The 13,857-nt window shown below is 39.3% G+C and overlaps 1 protein-coding gene across 3 annotated transcripts in view; it reads left to right on the top strand.

The window, feature by feature from the left end:
- The window catches only part of SLC36A4 (solute carrier family 36 member 4), a 45,882-nt gene extending 32,650 nt beyond the window's left edge, over window positions 1-13,232 (top strand). For all 3 annotated transcript variants that reach the window (XM_053924223.1, XM_053924224.1, XM_024579010.4), the window contains one exon: window positions 8,839-13,232. In XM_053924223.1, coding sequence (XP_053780198.1) covers window positions 8,839-9,146 — 308 coding nt within the window. In that variant the 3' untranslated portion in view covers window positions 9,147-13,232. The remainder of the gene's footprint in view (window positions 1-8,838) is intronic.
- Window positions 13,233-13,857: the final 625 nt, after the last annotated feature.

Raw genomic sequence — 13,857 nt, 5'->3', positions numbered from 1 at the left:
GTCCGGCAGAAGTGATCCCTGCTTGAGTGGGGTTGCTAGGGTAATAATATGGGTGTAATAATTTATAGTTTTAACTTGAACATTTTCACCTGAAATGTCACGTGGTGTGCTTGAATGTGATATTGTGATGTTACAAAATTACATGCTTATGATTTTGTAGTAAAAAAGGGGCATTATTTGTGCCAGACCCTGTATAAGTGTATTTAAATCACATGCCTAAGGGACCCCTTATATGGTTGGTACACATTTTACTTTGGTTCTGGTTTTCCTTGGTTTTTTTTTTTTTTTTTTTTTTTTTTTTTTTTTTGCTAACTTGTATATTTCAGTTTAACTCTCCATGACTACCTTTGGGAATGGGTTTTGTTTTGGTCTTTAATAATTTCAGTGGCTTATTTTACATATTATTTGGAGTATATGAAGGTCTGTCCAGAAAAAATATAGCCATCGTTAATATAATCAGAATGGTTTACATGACATTGATGTAACCTGGCAGCCAAGGAGAGTGGACTGGAATGCACATGCATGAACAAGACAACTTCACTGTACTAGTCAGTGGGGGTGGTAGATGCCATTGAGTGAGTGGGTGTACTGTGTGGTCGTCACATTGAAAATGACTGAGTGAGTAGAGCAACATATCCGCATCAAATTTTGCGTTAAGCTTGAGGATTCCTCCACGGAAACCATTCAGATGATTCAGAAGGTTTTTGGGGATGATGCAACAAGTGCAGAGCAAATAAAAGTGTGGCACAAAGCTTCAAAGATGGCTGAGAACCTGTTAAAAGGGATCCACATTCTGGAAGGCCTGAAACAGGCAGAACACCTAGAACGTTGCATGTGTATGGGCTGCAATCAACGAAGATCAGCGACTGACAGTGTGAGAATTAGCTGACCTGGAGATTCCAAAATCTGTGGTGTCTGAGATTTTGACACAGGATCTTGGCATGAAACATGGGGCAAAACTCATTCCATGGCTTCTGCTACTAGAGCAGAAAGAACATCGTGCTGCAGTTGCTAATGACATTGTTCAGACTGCTACCAGTGAACCAGCTTTCCTCAAGGAGGTCATAACCGGAGATGAATCATGGGTCTACGACCGTGATCTGGAAACAAGGCCCAATTGTCCCAATGGAAGTCGCCTGGTTCTTCACTCCTGAAGAAGGTCGGCATAAAGGACAGCAAAGTCGCAGTAAGATCAAGACCATGTGAACTGTGTTTTTTGACTGGGAAGGTGTTGTCCATCATGAGCATGCCCCTCCAGCCCAAACATTAATAAGGAGGACTACCTCAATGTTCTTTATTGGTTGAGAGATGTAATACAATGAAAACAGTCACAGCTATGGGCAACTGGTGATTTGTAGCTTCATCACGACAACATGTCTGCTCATTCATCACATCTCCTACAGAGTTTTTTGTTGAAACATCAAATCACCCCGGTGACTCAGCCGTGCTACAGCCCAGATCTGGCACCCTGTGATATCTGGCTTTTCCCAAAAGTAAAATCACCTTTAAAGGGAAGAGGTTTCAGACTGTCAGTGAGATTCAGAAAAATACGATGAGGCAGCTGATGGTGATTCCAACAAAGGATTTTGCAGAGTGTTTTGAACAGTGGAAGAGATGCTGGGAGAACTGTGTGAGGTCCCAAGGTGCCTACTCTGAAGGGGACTGAGACATTAATGTCCTATGTACAATGTTTCTTGTATCTTCTTCAATAAATGTCTCTATTTTTCATATTACATGACTGGATACTTTCTGGACACACTTTGTGTATAATGTGTTACTAAGATTTCACATTAGAAAATGCCTCCACAAGCACTAATAATGGAGACTTATGAAAGGGGGTTTGAGTTTGGTAGAGCGGACAGAGTGTGGGTTTTGGAGTCACACTGGCCTGATGGTTCACACTCAGGCCCACCCTTACTTGCTGGTGTCTTCAGGGAAGTTGCATACCATCTTTGAGCTCCTCTTTCCTCAACTATGAAGTAAAGATAGATTTTCTCATTTTTGTAGAGCTTAAAAATATTAAAGTAGGAGTTATTGTTACCATTATTATTATAACTACAGGTAGAAGGATAACCTCAACACTGAACTAACTAGTGGGATTACCTAGAAAGATACCAGGGACCAGATTACTGGTGTTCTGGGTGAATAAGCCACCTTGTAAATTCTGTGGAAGGTATTTGTAACCATGTTGGCTCATTCAGGGCTAGAGGATGGTAGAGCTAGAAGTTCTGGACAATTTTGTAAATTGCATTGAGTTGCTTGGGGTGGAGCTTATGCCTAGATGTAAAGATTTGGGTGTATTACATTTTGATTGAAGAAAAAGCAAAGCTGGTTAAAGTAGATAAAACTTATTTTCAAAGCAATTATTTTTTATTATAGTTGGCATAAAATATTATATTAGGTTCAGGTGTACAACATAGTGATTTGACATTTATATATCTTACAAAGTGCCAACCAACTGTCCAATAACCATCTGTCACCATGCAAATTTATCACACTATTACTGACTATATTTCCCTTTACCTTTTTCTCCCATCTCTCCACCTCCCACCCCTCTGGCAACCTTCAGATTGTTCTTTGTTTCTATGAGTCTGTTTTTGTTCTGTTTTGACTTTTTAAAAATTCCACATATAAGTGAAATCATAGGCGGCATTTGCCTTTATCTGTCTGCCTTGTTTTACCTAGCACCATACCCTCTAGGTCCACCACTGTTGTTGCAAGTAGCAGGATTTCATTCTTTTTTATTCATGGGTAGTACTCCATTGTAGATTCCATTGTTTCCTCTTCATTGTGCATTCGTCTGTCGACAGACACCTCAGTTGCTTCCGTATATTGGCTACTGCAAATAATGCTGCAGTGAACATAATGGGGCGTATATATTTTCAAATTAATGTTTTCCTTTTTTTTTTTTTTTAGGATAAATAACCAGAAGTGGAATTGCTGGGTTGTATCTTAGTTCTTTTTTAGTTTTTTAAAATAATCTCCTGTTTTTCATAGTGGCTGCTCCGATTTCCAGTCCCACCAACAGCGCACAAGAGTTCCCCTTTTCTCCGCATCCTTGCCAACACTTGTTATGTTGACTTTTTGATAATCCCCGTTCTAACTGGTGTGAGGTGATAGCTCATTGTGATTTTCTTTTGCATTTCCCTGGTGATAGTGATGTTGAGCATTTTTTCATATGTCTGGCTGTTTGTATGTCTTCTTTGGAGAAATATCTCTTCAGGTTCTCTGCCCATGTTTTGATTGGAGAATTTTTAAATTTTTGCTAGTGAGTTGTATGAGTTCCTTATATGTTTTGGATATCAATCTCTTATAGCATATATCATTTTCAAATACATTCTCTTGTTCAGTGAGTGGTTTATCTTTTTGTTTTGTTGGTTTGCTTTGCTGTGCAAAAGCTTTTTAGTTTGATGAAGTCTCATTTGTTTATATTTGCTTTGCTTTTCCCTTACTTGGGGAGACATATCCAAAAATATATTACTAAGATTGATATCAAATAGTTTACTACCTATCTTTTCTTCTGGGAGGTTTATGGTTTTAGGTCTTAATGTTTAAGTCCTTATTCCATTTTGAGTTTTATTCTTGATTATGGTGTAGTAGAGTAGTCCAGTGTTCCCAACACCACTTGTTGAAGACTCTCCATTGTAGATTCTTGCCCTCTTTCTGTAGATTGACCACGTAAGTGAGGGTTTATTTCTGGGCGCTCTCTCTTGTTCCATTCATCTATGTGTCAGTTCTTGTGCCAATACCATACTGTTTTGATTATTATAATTTTGTAGTATAATGTCACATCAGGAAGTGTGATATCTTAACTTTGTTTTTCTTTCTCAAGATTGCTTTAGCTATTTGTGTGATTTTTTAAAAATTTTTGTGATTCCATATAAATTTTAGGATTATTTGTTCTATTTCCCAGAAGAATGTCATTCCGAGAAGAATGAGTTTAGAAGTTCTTCCTCTTCAATTTTTTGAATAGTTTGGGAAGGATAGGTATGAGTTATTCTTTAAATGTTTGGTAGAATTCACCTGGTCCTGGGCTTTTGTTCGTTGGGAGGTTTGTTTTTAAATTACGACTTCAATTTTATTGCTAGTAATTGGTTTGTTCCTATTTTCTATTCCTGCTGTAGTCTTGGAAGTTTGTGTGTTTCTAGAAATTCAGCTATTTCTTCTAGATTGTACAATTTGTTCACATATAATTGTTCATAGTATTCTTTAATAATCCTTTGTATTTCTGAGTTGTCTGTTGGCATTCTCTTTCATTGCTGATTTTATTTGGGCTTTCTCTCTCTTTTTTTCTTGATAAGTATGGCTAGAGATTTGTCAATTTTATTTACCCTTTCAAAGAACTAGCTCTGAGTTTCATTGGTCTTTTTTATATTTTTTTGGTCTGTGTTTCATTTATTTCTGCTATGATTTATGTTATTCCTTTTATTTACTTTGAGTTTTCTTTTCTCTTTTTAGTTCGTTTAGCTCTGAAAGTAGACTATTTATTTGGGAATTTTCCTGTTTTCTTGAGGTAGGCCTGTATAGCTGTGAACTTACCTTTTAAAATTGCTGTTGCTATATTCCATAAATTTTAGAAAGCTATGTTTTCATTTTGTCTCCAAGTGGTTTTTGATTTCCTGTTTGATTTTCTCTTTGATCCATTGATTGTTTATTAGCATGTTATTTAATCTTCATGTATTTGTGTTTTATCCAGTTTTTCTTTCTGTATTTGATTTCTAATATTACACCATTTTGGTCAGAAAAGATGCTTGATATGATTTCAGTCTTGAATTTATTGAGGCTTGTGTTGTGGCCTAATATGCGCTCTGTCGTGGAAAATGTTTTATGTGCACTGGAGAAAAATGTGTATTCTGCAGTTTGGGGGTGAAATGTCTGTTAAGTCACTGTCGTCTAATGTGCAGTTAAGACCATTATTTCCTTACTAATTTTGAGTCTGGAGGATCTATCCATTAAGGTAAGTGGTGTATTAAAGTCCCCACCTACTACTATATTACTGTTAATTTCTGGCTTTATGGTCATTAGTATTTGTTTTAGATACTTGAGGGCTCCCAAGCTGTGTGTGTAAATATTTGCAATTGTTATATCCTCTTCTTGGATAGACCCCTTTGTCATTATGCAGTGTCCTTCTTTCTCTCTTTTCAGATTCTTTGTTTCAGAGTCTATTTTTTTCTGATACTAGTGTTGCTCCCCCAGCTTTCTTTCATTTCTGTTTGCATGGAGTATCTTTTTCACCCCTTCACCCTCAGTCAGGGTGCCTTTTGACATGAAGTGACTCACAGGCAGCACACAGATGGGTCTTTTTTAATCCGTTCTGCCCTGCTGCCGTGTCTTTTGATGGGAACGTTGAGTCCATTTACATTTAAAGTAGTTATTGATAGGTATTTGCTGATTGCCATTTTGTTAATTGTTTTCGGTTGTATTTGTTGTTTTTTTTCTTTTCTACTTCTCTTGATCTCTTTTTCTTTTGGTAATGCTGGTTTTCTTTAGTGTTTTGTTTGCATTTCTCTCTCTTTATTGTTGGTGTGTTTTTTGTAGGTTTTTTGTGTGTGGTTACCACATATTCAACTGTATCTGTAGCAGTCTATTTTAAGATGACGTGTAAGTTCAAATGCGTTCTAAAAGCAATACATTTTTACTCCCCCTCCACACTGGGTTATTAATGTTATGTTTTATATCTTTTTGTTTTGTGTATTCCTTATTTCTTGTAGTTCATTTTGCTAGCTTTGTCTTTTAAACTTTTAGCTCTTTAAGTGATGGTTTCACTGTGTTTATTATATATTTGCCTTTACCAGTGATTTTTGTTCTTTCCTGTATTTTCTTCTTTCAAGTTACATAATCCTTTCTGCGTGAAGAAGACCCCTTAACATTTCTTGTAAAGCCAGGTTAGTCGCGGTGAACTCCTTTACTGTTTGCTTCTCTGGGAAGCTCACTCTCTTCCCTTGGATTCTGAACGAAAGCCCTTTTTCATCAGCCCTTTAACTTATGTCCTGTCAGTCTCTTCTAGCCTGTAACATTGCTGCTGAGGAATCAGCTGGAATAGCCTTACGGGGTTTCCCTTGTATGTGACTCCTTGTTTCCTTCTTGGTGCCTTAAGACTTGTCTCTGTATCCTTACGTTTTGCCATTTTAATTACAATATGACTTGGTGGGGTCGCTTTGGGTTCATCTTGTTTGGAACTCTCTGTCCTTCCTGGACCTTGATTTCTGTTTCCTTCCCCAGATTAGGAAAGTTTTCAGCTATTATTTCTTCAAATATACTTGCTGCCTCTCTTTCTCTCTCCTCTTTCTGGAATCCCTTTAATGCAGGTGTTAGAGGCCTAGATGTTGTGCCAGAGACCCCAGGAATTCCCAGTTTTATTTTTCTGTTTCCGTTGAGTGCTTTCCACTGCTCTGATGTTCAGGTCACTAATATATTCTGTTAACTAACTTGTTAGTTCCTCTTAATATTTTTTTTTCTTTTTAAGTATTTATATTCTTCATCTCTGATTGGCTTTTTATTATGTTTTCTATCTCTTTGTTGAAGTTCACTCTGAGTTCCTCTATTCTACTCTTGTTTGTTGAGCATCCTGTAACTGACTTTCTTAAAATTCATTATCTGGCAAATTACTTATCTTTGTTTTAGTAATTTTTCTCAGGGTTTTTTCTTATTTATTCATCTGGGGCATGTTCTTCTGCCTCCTCATTTTGTTGACCTTCGTGTTTGTTCCTCTGAGTTGAATAAGATAGATGTCTCTCCCAATCTTGAAAATATGGTCTTGTTTAAAAGTGGCTTCTACCAGGGCTGTCCAACCCCCAGCCTGTGGCCTGCATGCAGCCCATGGTGGCTATGAATGCAGCCTAACACAAAATCAAAAATTTACTTAAAACCTTTTTTTTTGCTCATCAGTTTTCGTTAGTATTCATATATTTAGTGTGTGGCCCAAGACGATTCTTCTTCCATTGTGGCCCAGAGATGCCAACAGGTTGGACACCCCAGGTAGACTCTGGGGTGGTTGGTTTGGGCAGGTTGGTTCAAGTGCAGTGGGAGGTTAGGGGGGTGTGGGCTTCCCGAAATGTTGCCTGGACAGAAGTTGGTACAGCCTGGTGTGTGTGGGCTTTCCTGCTGTGCCAGGTGGGGCAGCTTGGTGTGGGGCCTGCGGCGGCCCTGTTGTTTCGCTCCACTGCTCCTGGTCTGAGCTCAGATCCTGGTGTAAGCCAGAAGTGCAGCAGCCCTCTCCCCTTTATTGGAGGTGGGGGAGAGACTTTCTGCCGTGCACACAGGCTCAGCCTGTTGTTCCCACTGACTGCTGTGAGAGACCGGCCAGAGCTAGACCGCCCTGTGAGCGTGACCACTGCAGCACCCAGTTCCTGCACGTGGTCGGCAGGGCTGCCTAGCATGCGTGAGCTAGGGCTCCTACTGTTTCTGGTTTTGCTCCCAGTGGGGCATCCCAGGGGGTACATGCAGCAGTGGCTTGGTAAGAGGGAGCTTCAGCACCCTGTTGGGCCTGCTGATTATAGCTCCAGACATGGGGGGCCCTGTGCACACCCACAGCTGCTCATTCTTTGTTTCCTGCCGGAGCTAGCTCCAGGCAGGGCAGCTGGGGGAGGTCTACTGCAGCCCTGCCAGGCAGGCAAACCACCTGGTAGGGCTCCCGTTGGGCCATCCACGTGCAGGGGTGGGGTGGTGCTCACCAGCTCCTCCATTCCTGAGCGGGTTCCCTCAGATTTCTGGTGGGCTCCCACAGTTCCTTAATCTTCTCTGTGTGGTCTTTCTCTCTCTGTTTTACAGAAGCTGTTGATGGGAGGGGCCAAGCTACATGGCCTCTTTCACTACCGTCTTGGACCCGCCTCCTACAATTATTAAAGCCAGGAAATTAATGTTGATACAACACTACTAACTAATCTGTAGACTTTATTCTTACTTTGCCAGTTTTCTCACTAATACCCGTTTCTGATCCAGGAACCAACACAACATCCCACGTGATTTTGTTGTCATGTCTGCTTAGTTTCCTCTAGTCTGGACGGTTTCCTTCTTTGTCTTTCTTCGCCTTGACACTTTTGAAGTGTCAGTAGCTTTGTGGAATTTCCTTCAATTGAGATTTGTATGATGCTTTCTTTTGATTAGGTCGAAGTGAAGCATTTTTAACAAGAATTCCACAGGGGATGCTTTGCACTTCTCAATGCATCACATGCTGGGATCAGCATGTCTTATCAGTGGTGATGTTAACTTTGATCGCTTGGTTGAGGGTGTTTGAGAGATTTCTCCACTGTAAAGAAGCCCTTCTCCCCTTTATAATTAAGTATCTTTAGGGGGATGCTTTGAGCCTATAGGAACATCCTGTTCTCACACAGTTTTTGCCCACTAACTTTTAGCATCCTTTAGTGACTTTCCCTGCAGCAATTATTACTGTGGTGTTTGCTTAATAATGATTTTATATTTCTGTCATTCCTTCTGTTTGGTTAATTGAAATTCCAGCATAAGGAGTAGCTCTCCCTTCTCTCTCATTTCTTTCATAACTTATTTGTATCACATCACCTCATGTACCATGGCAGAGCAATGAAAGTGCTTTGGAAATAAACTGTCCAAACTTCTTTGCCAAGAATCTCACAGCAAAAAATTAAAAGATTTTTATAAAATACACTCTATTGACAAGTCAAAGCCCAAGAAACGTCACTTACCATTTTGTTTCTTTGCCTTCGTTTTGTAGCTCACAACAAAATACGACAGATTCTCCCACAAGCAGCAGTTTAGTAATGCCTGCTTGCACTAATTAACTTTAAGTATTGAAAATGTCTGTGTTTAGTGTTGCTGTAAGTATTAAAGACTTAATTAAAGATGTGTATTTTCGTTTTCCAGGTGCTGGAGCCATTCTGATTCCTCGCTTAGACCTGGTGATTTCCTTTGTCGGAGCTGTGAGCAGCAGCACCCTGGCCCTGATCCTGCCGCCTTTGGTGGAAATTCTTACGTTTTCTAAGGAGCACTACAGCGTGTGGATGGTCCTGAAAAACATTTCTATAGCCTTCACCGGGGTTGTTGGTTTCTTGTTGGGGACGTACGTCACTGTTGAAGAAATTATCTACCCTACTCCTGAAGTTGTATCTGGTACTTCACAAAGCCCCTCTCTGAATTTGAATTCAACATGCTTTACATCTGGTTTGAAATAGTTGACATGGAATTATGAGTCTTCTACTTTGGTCTCAGTTCTGAAAATGACTGAAATAAGGACTGGTAGAATACATTGCCGTAGACGTAAATATAAATCCAATGCCAGTAAATTGTCATTCTTTGCTAATAGTGGTAGACTATGGCAGATTCTTGGTTCTAGCAATAAGTTTTTCTTAATTTAGTTTTGAAAATTGAACAAATTAAAATGTTAAATAATTAAAGAGTAAAATGGCTTCCATTTTTTATTCAGCCAGAAGTAGTTTAACCAAGACCCTTTATCCCCATGCTACTATTTTGCCACCCAGTTGAGGGGAGAGCAGGATTTCTCACCAATAAGAGAATTGAAATCCTAAGTTTAATTCTTAGTGAAGTCTTAATTCACTTAGAGCATCCTAGTGAATGTCAAAGCACATTTTATTTATAATGAAAAAATATTTTGATTATGCTTTTATTAGAGAGCCAAATACTTAGCCCCAGGAAGTAGAGAAAACTCACATTTACCATGTTAGCATCAGAAATCCATAAAACTGGATTATTTTTATACTATTCTGTAATGATAGTTGATCTTCATACTGAAAACCAAGGGGCCTGTGCAAGATCGCTCAGCCTTGAGATCAAGAGATCTCTCGATTCCCAGTGCAGGATTTTAAAAAATATTTTCCACATCACATCCAGGAAAAGAATAAAGTACATTCAGTTCAACTTTAGTGTTGAGTCCCTTTATATTTTGACTGCTCTGAAGGCTGTGATCTTTGACTGGCGTGTGTGACCTGAGCGGAAAGTCAGCACCCTCCCGGGCCCACACCGCAGCCGCAGCCGTGTGCGCTCAGCGGGGAAGAAACAGTCTTTTGTGACGAGACAGAAACCACGTGCTGGTGTAACTGCTGGCTGGTGGAAGGTGCCCAGCTGTCCTGTTTGTGTTGGAGCTCTTACTAGGTCCTCCCTTTCTAGGTTTTGTGGGCACCATCCTTCTTAATGGCAGGACATAGATAGCTGACAAAACACAGGGCTTCTGCTGTTTGCAGCCCTGTGGCTCTCCTTTTTCTGATCTGAACAGGCAGAGTAAACCCTACAGATTCGTGCTTAGGAAAGATAAAGGCTGTGTTAAACTCTCTCCTAAATATTGAGGTACTGTCAGTTTCTTCCAGGGACATATTTGTGTCCCATATTCTTTATACCCAATTATTAGCCAAAACAAAGAATCCTGCTTTTTAAAAATTTCATACTTTAAAACATGTTGAACTTTTTAATCAGGGTGGTGGTACTCCAGTCTGTAATAGTACAAGACACTAAGATCACTGCAGTGTATATGTTCTTTATTTTTATATGTAAATGTTAGCTTAGTCAAATACTTTTTGCTTAAATCATGAATAAGTCATCAAATAAAATCCTAAAGAAATCTCAGAAGCTTTATTTTGGACATAAATTCATATGAATCAAAACCTTTTTAAAGCGTTCTCATTTAGTTTTACCAATACTTGTTTGTGACACTTTTATTTCAAATCTATTATGTTCAGCCTTCAGTCATATTGAGAAAATATGAAAGAAGTTAACAGGAAAAGCAACCATCATTGAAACTAGAATAATTTTGAATCTAAGAATAAGGCATTTTTAAAAATGCTGAACGGTATTTCGGCTCTTCGCCGCTTGCTCACAAGTGCCAGTTGGTCACTGTGCCCCCTGCCCCCAGCCCCCATAGAGAAGGCCCCAGTGAAGAAGAAGAAGGGCCAAGAAGCCTGTAGGCTGTCTCAGCTCATCACCAAGGCCGCAACCACCTCCAAGGAGCGCAGTGGCCTGTCGTTGGCTGTGCTCAAGAAGGTGCTGGTGGCTGCCACCAGCCAGGACATGAACAAGAACAACAGCTAAATCAAGCTGGGCCTCGAACCTGGTGAGCAGGCGCCCCTGGTGCAGACCAAGGGCACGGTGCCTTAGGCTCCTTCAAGCTCAACAAGAAGGCATGAAAAAAATGTTTGGTGGTATAAAATGATTGAAAACTGTTATTTAATAGCACTATTAAGAGTGTGTCAGCTGTCTTTAAATGGTATTTGTAGTCTGCATGTGAAATTTTATTTTTGTATGTTTACCTCTTTATTTTCCTAATGAATTCATCTAATTCAATAAAATTTCTATTAGTTTATCATAGCAATAGATAAAATTTAAATTCAGCATGAATAACTGTTGAACACATCATTAACCAGGCTTTCTTACTCAGTGAGTGCTGAAGTGGCACCCAGTACTTAGAAGTCACTAAATTATCAATACTCTGGGTACAAGAGTATTGTACCCAGAAATGCGGAGAAGAGGTGGGACTGAAAGGGAGAGAGTAGTTTTAGTTCTTAACAGGAAACCCCATTTAGATGTAAAATATAAATAAACTAATTTAAGGATTTTGATGATGTTTTATTTGTTAAAAAAAAATTCAGTGGGCAGTATTTTTCCTCTGAAAATTTAGTTTTAATGAATCCTAACATTTTCTAAAGATTTTTGGAGAAGATATTTTGATTAGAGCAGATTTTGCTTTTATATTAGGGCCTGAAAAAATAAGGATGATTACACCTGCCAGCTTTGTGTTTGGTACCTCCACTCTGATACATTACAGCTAAAATCACTCAGCATTTCACCTGCCGCCCCAGGAAGTCCCCTCCTCTCTGAAAGCTGCTCAGGTGCCCGAGAGCCGTTTCCTCTACTGGGGCGAGGGACAGAAAAGAAAGCTTTACTTTCCTCTGATGAGCTCTGTTCTGTGGCAGTTCTCACTATTCCCTTACATTTGAAAGGGTTTCACCAGTTTTAAAGTTATCAAAACACTGGTTTTTAGACATTTCTCCACAAATAAGAACTAGGATTTTTTCTTGGCTAAAGACCAAGTTGTATGGTGTTTCCAAATGAAAGAAGTACTGTATTAGCAAGTGCACATTATGTTTTAATTCTGACCTCATTGGATTCTCCTTTATTGACACCATTTCTGCCTCTCACCTAGGATGCACCCAACAGTTCATAAGCATCTTACACAATGAGCAAGTTGTAAGTTTCCTAACAGGGCCTAATTTCATTCAGTAGGCTCATAATAGTTACAGAAAAGCTCTCCGGCTGCAAAGTACTCTAAACCATACAATGAAGTATTCAAGTTCTACGTCAGTACCATTTCTAGCTGAGGCAGAGCCCAGGCCTCACCGTAGCTTACCTGTGGCGCCCCTTCACCGTGGGTGTCTAGTCGAGACAGCACCTGAATAGTGCATTTGTTTCCTGTGATGGTCTGTACCCACAGTAGGTCTTGATTTCAGTCTCTTTTTTAAAAGGGAGAAGATGCAGAGTAGACAGCATGGAAGTAATAAGTACAATTACCGAACACCAGTGGCTCAGTGAGTATTTTCTGTTGTGGATGAAATGATAAAAGTAGAGACCATTGATAATACAAAATGAGTTTTTCAAAAAGTGAGTCTATTTTTATCTTTATGGCTCAACTAACTTCCCCTTCATAAGAAAATTTGAGGAACTTTGATTTTAAAAGTATAGCAAGAAGCTTCCTGGCATGGAATGGCTGATGGAATGGCTAATACTCTGACAGAATGAGGGTTAATCTGGTTTATGCCTCTGGTGCCCAGGAGGCTCACCACCTCTCTCAGCGCGATTGGTTTCCACCAGGGAGGTAGGGAAACACCTTAAGAAGTGATTAGAAATACTATATATTGCCCTATGATAAATGATATTTTAAAAATTAACTAGTTCGTATGCACCCGTGTGCGCACACGCCAGTAATTATGGGGATTAGATAAGTACCGATGTACCATTTAAACTGGGTGCAGAAAGACCTGTTGAAAGATCACTGAAAATTATTCCATTAGAGGTTATTCTGATAATAAATAGGAAAATACATGTTTATACCATAAAGAAATTAAGCTGTGAATTTTTGTTTTGTAAAGTGATTTTTTTAGTTTGAATGAAAACTAAATGTCATTGCACTTGACTCACTTATTTTTCTTTATAAAATGAAGTCTTGAAGTACTGAAACTTCTGAATTTTCAACAAAATATAATTATTTTGCTTGCAAATGCCTTTTACAATAAACTTGCCTTTTAAGAGACAGACACGTAAGCTGCAAATGGCATTAGAATACGTAATATTCTCATAGCATTTCGATGTCTTTGTGGTTAATTCTCTGCCGTGTGATCGTCAGCCTTGGAAGCTGGTACTCTGCGCCTCTGAGAGCTGAAGCTGATTACAAATGAAAGGACACACTCAGAACCATGACTGAACTTTCCCCAGTCAGTGCAAAATGAGCACTCTGCAAATGCTGCATTCATGATTCATTGACCACTTTCTTAAGGTCAGGACCACGTCTCAATCACACTTTAGTACATTTTGTACCTTTATGTCAATAATCCTGCTCTCGTGAACCTAACAAACGACACACCAGAAGGAGACATCGTGCCTGAAGGTCCTCGGCAACATTAGGTCTTAACAGTGAAGAAGGGGAGGTGACCTCAATGTTCAATAACAAGGAAATCACAGCTTGGGATATCTTCACCTGGACTACAATGAAGATTGCATTAATTATACTGGTCTTATACTAATTATACTAATAAGGTTAGTAATTCGGGGAATTTAAATGCAATTAATTTTAATTGCAGTTCCGTAAAAATATGCTTTGAAACAAGACAAGGGGGTATGTAGAAGGGAACCATCGTGTTAGGAAAGGAGATGGGTGTACTG

This window comes from Desmodus rotundus, chromosome 5 (assembly GCF_022682495.2).
Source record: "Desmodus rotundus isolate HL8 chromosome 5, HLdesRot8A.1, whole genome shotgun sequence".
Taxonomy (NCBI): Eukaryota; Metazoa; Chordata; class Mammalia; order Chiroptera; family Phyllostomidae; genus Desmodus; species Desmodus rotundus.
This window is presented reverse-complemented; position numbering and strand designations above follow the sequence as displayed.